This window comes from Fulmarus glacialis, unplaced genomic scaffold, assembly GCF_000690835.1.
Source record: "Fulmarus glacialis isolate BGI_N327 unplaced genomic scaffold, ASM69083v1 scaffold14706, whole genome shotgun sequence".
Taxonomy (NCBI): Eukaryota; Metazoa; Chordata; class Aves; order Procellariiformes; family Procellariidae; genus Fulmarus; species Fulmarus glacialis.
In genome coordinates, this window is record NW_009219214.1 from 47,719 (window position 1) to 48,987 (window position 1,269).

At 53.3% G+C, this 1,269-nt stretch overlaps 1 protein-coding gene across 1 annotated transcript in view; it reads left to right on the forward strand.

The window, feature by feature from the left end:
* Positions 1 to 1,269, forward strand: part of LOC104078600 (serine/threonine-protein kinase 10-like) — a gene marked incomplete at its 5' end in the record, with an annotated part of 36,604 nt that overhangs the window by 34,562 nt on the left and 773 nt on the right. Inside the window, 3 exon segments of the mRNA XM_009580291.1 lie at positions 79 to 203; positions 742 to 930; positions 1,245 to 1,268. Of these exon segments, the coding sequence (XP_009578586.1) occupies positions 79 to 203; positions 742 to 930; positions 1,245 to 1,268 (338 nt within the window).

Genomic DNA, 1,269 nt, shown 5'->3' on the forward strand with positions numbered 1-1,269 from the left:
TTGTGCTTGGGGTGCTGTGTGTGATCAAGCTCTGGGGGGCCAGGGTGGGTTGTCTCCTGACCCTTCTCCCTTCCTCAGACCGGGAGGCGTGCATCTGGGATCTCGAAGAGCATCAGCAACAGGAGAAACACCAGCTTGTCAAGCAGCAGCTAAAGGACCAGTATTTCCTCCAGAGGCACGAGTTGCTCCGGAAGCATGAGAAGGTGAAGAGTTAGTGCCTTCCTGCGCTGGTGCTGGGTGCTGGTCGGCAGGGTGCCTGGGTGTCCCCAGAAGGGATGTTTCCCTTCCAGGCTGTACATGGGAGGTGGAGGGTGGATTAGGAGTTAAGGGATTTGGTCATTCTTAATGAAAAGGGACCAGAATAACACTCAGTGTGTATATTGGGATGCTTGGGATATACATTCTGTGCTGCATGCATTTAACATACAAGAAGCAGTTGTGAATTTTGGGGGAAATCTGGAAATCTGTCACTGTCCGGTATGTGGGATGGTGGATTCCCACAGCAGCGACTGAACACTGGCGCATCTCACAGTCATTTCTGCTTCCTTCCAGCCCCCTTCTCTGCTTTTGCAGCATGTTCAGTAGCTGCCCTCACCTCTTTTTCCCCTTGGAGCTGTCTGTCGCCAGCCACCTCCGTGCAACTCCCAAGTCTGGTCTCCAGCTCTCTTTGGTCTCCTCAGCACTTTCTTGTTGGCCTGAGGTGTCCCTCCTCCTCTGATACCTGTCCCTCTGCTGTTGCAGGAAAGGGAGCAAATGCAGCGATACAACCAACGCATGTTAGAGCAGCTGAAAATTCGGCAGCAGCAGGAGAAAGCCCGGCTCCCCAAAATCCAGCGGAGCGAAGGGAAGACGCGCATGGCCATGTACAAGAAGAGCCTTCACATCCACTCCAGCGGGAGTGCATCCGAGCAGCGGGAGAAGATAAAACAGGTCAGGTCCTGCAGAGCGCACCAGGGCTGAGCCTTGGCTTGGGGTGAAGTACTTTGCTGGCCTACTGGCAGAAGGGAAGTCGGAAAAAGGCAACTGTTCCCAAATTTCTAACCCTCTGCGGGGAGTCAGAGGTCTTTGCTTTTGTGGTGTCAGGTGTGGTTTTCAGCGCTGCTTCCATCGTGACTAGTGTTGGGAAGCATCCTCAGGGCTTTTCTTTCTTTCCTATATAATAGTGCCAACTGGCCAGTCTCTTAAACGTCTTCAGAGATCAGAGCAACGCTGCCTACACAGGCACCTGCTTTTCTCTCTTCCAGTTTGCTCAGCAGGGAGAGAAGAGGC